A 256-nucleotide genomic window follows, 5' to 3' on the forward strand; every position below is an offset into this window, starting at 1 on the left:
CTTAACTTAGAGTGCCCTATATTACAAAAATTTTAAATTTTTTAATGTACCTTTGTTTAATAGCATACATGTCGCTCACAGCCAGACCCACAAGAAGGTTGGAGAGTATAATGAAGACCAGAACAATGAACACCACCAGAATGCCGATTGAGAGCACCTGTGACTCGTAAGGTATGGGAGGCTGGGGTGTGAGGAAAGTTGACTCATAATCTAGCTCTCCTGTCATCATTACCTGCCGAGAAAAAAAAAAAAAAAA

The 256-nt window shown here is 39.5% G+C and overlaps 1 protein-coding gene across 2 annotated transcripts in view; it reads right to left on the minus strand.

Annotated features, from left to right (window-relative positions):
• Positions 1-256, minus strand: part of LOC119585256 (transient receptor potential channel pyrexia-like) — a 26,510-nt gene that overhangs the window by 1,502 nt on the left and 24,752 nt on the right. For both annotated transcript variants that reach the window (XM_037933923.1, XM_037933924.1), the window contains exon 3: positions 51-232. In XM_037933923.1, coding sequence (XP_037789851.1) covers positions 51-232 — 182 coding nt within the window. The remainder of the gene's footprint in view (positions 1-50; positions 233-256) is intronic.

The sequence above is a fragment of the Penaeus monodon genome, chromosome 19 (assembly GCF_015228065.2).
Source record: "Penaeus monodon isolate SGIC_2016 chromosome 19, NSTDA_Pmon_1, whole genome shotgun sequence".
In the NCBI taxonomy this organism is placed as follows: Eukaryota; Metazoa; Arthropoda; class Malacostraca; order Decapoda; family Penaeidae; genus Penaeus; species Penaeus monodon.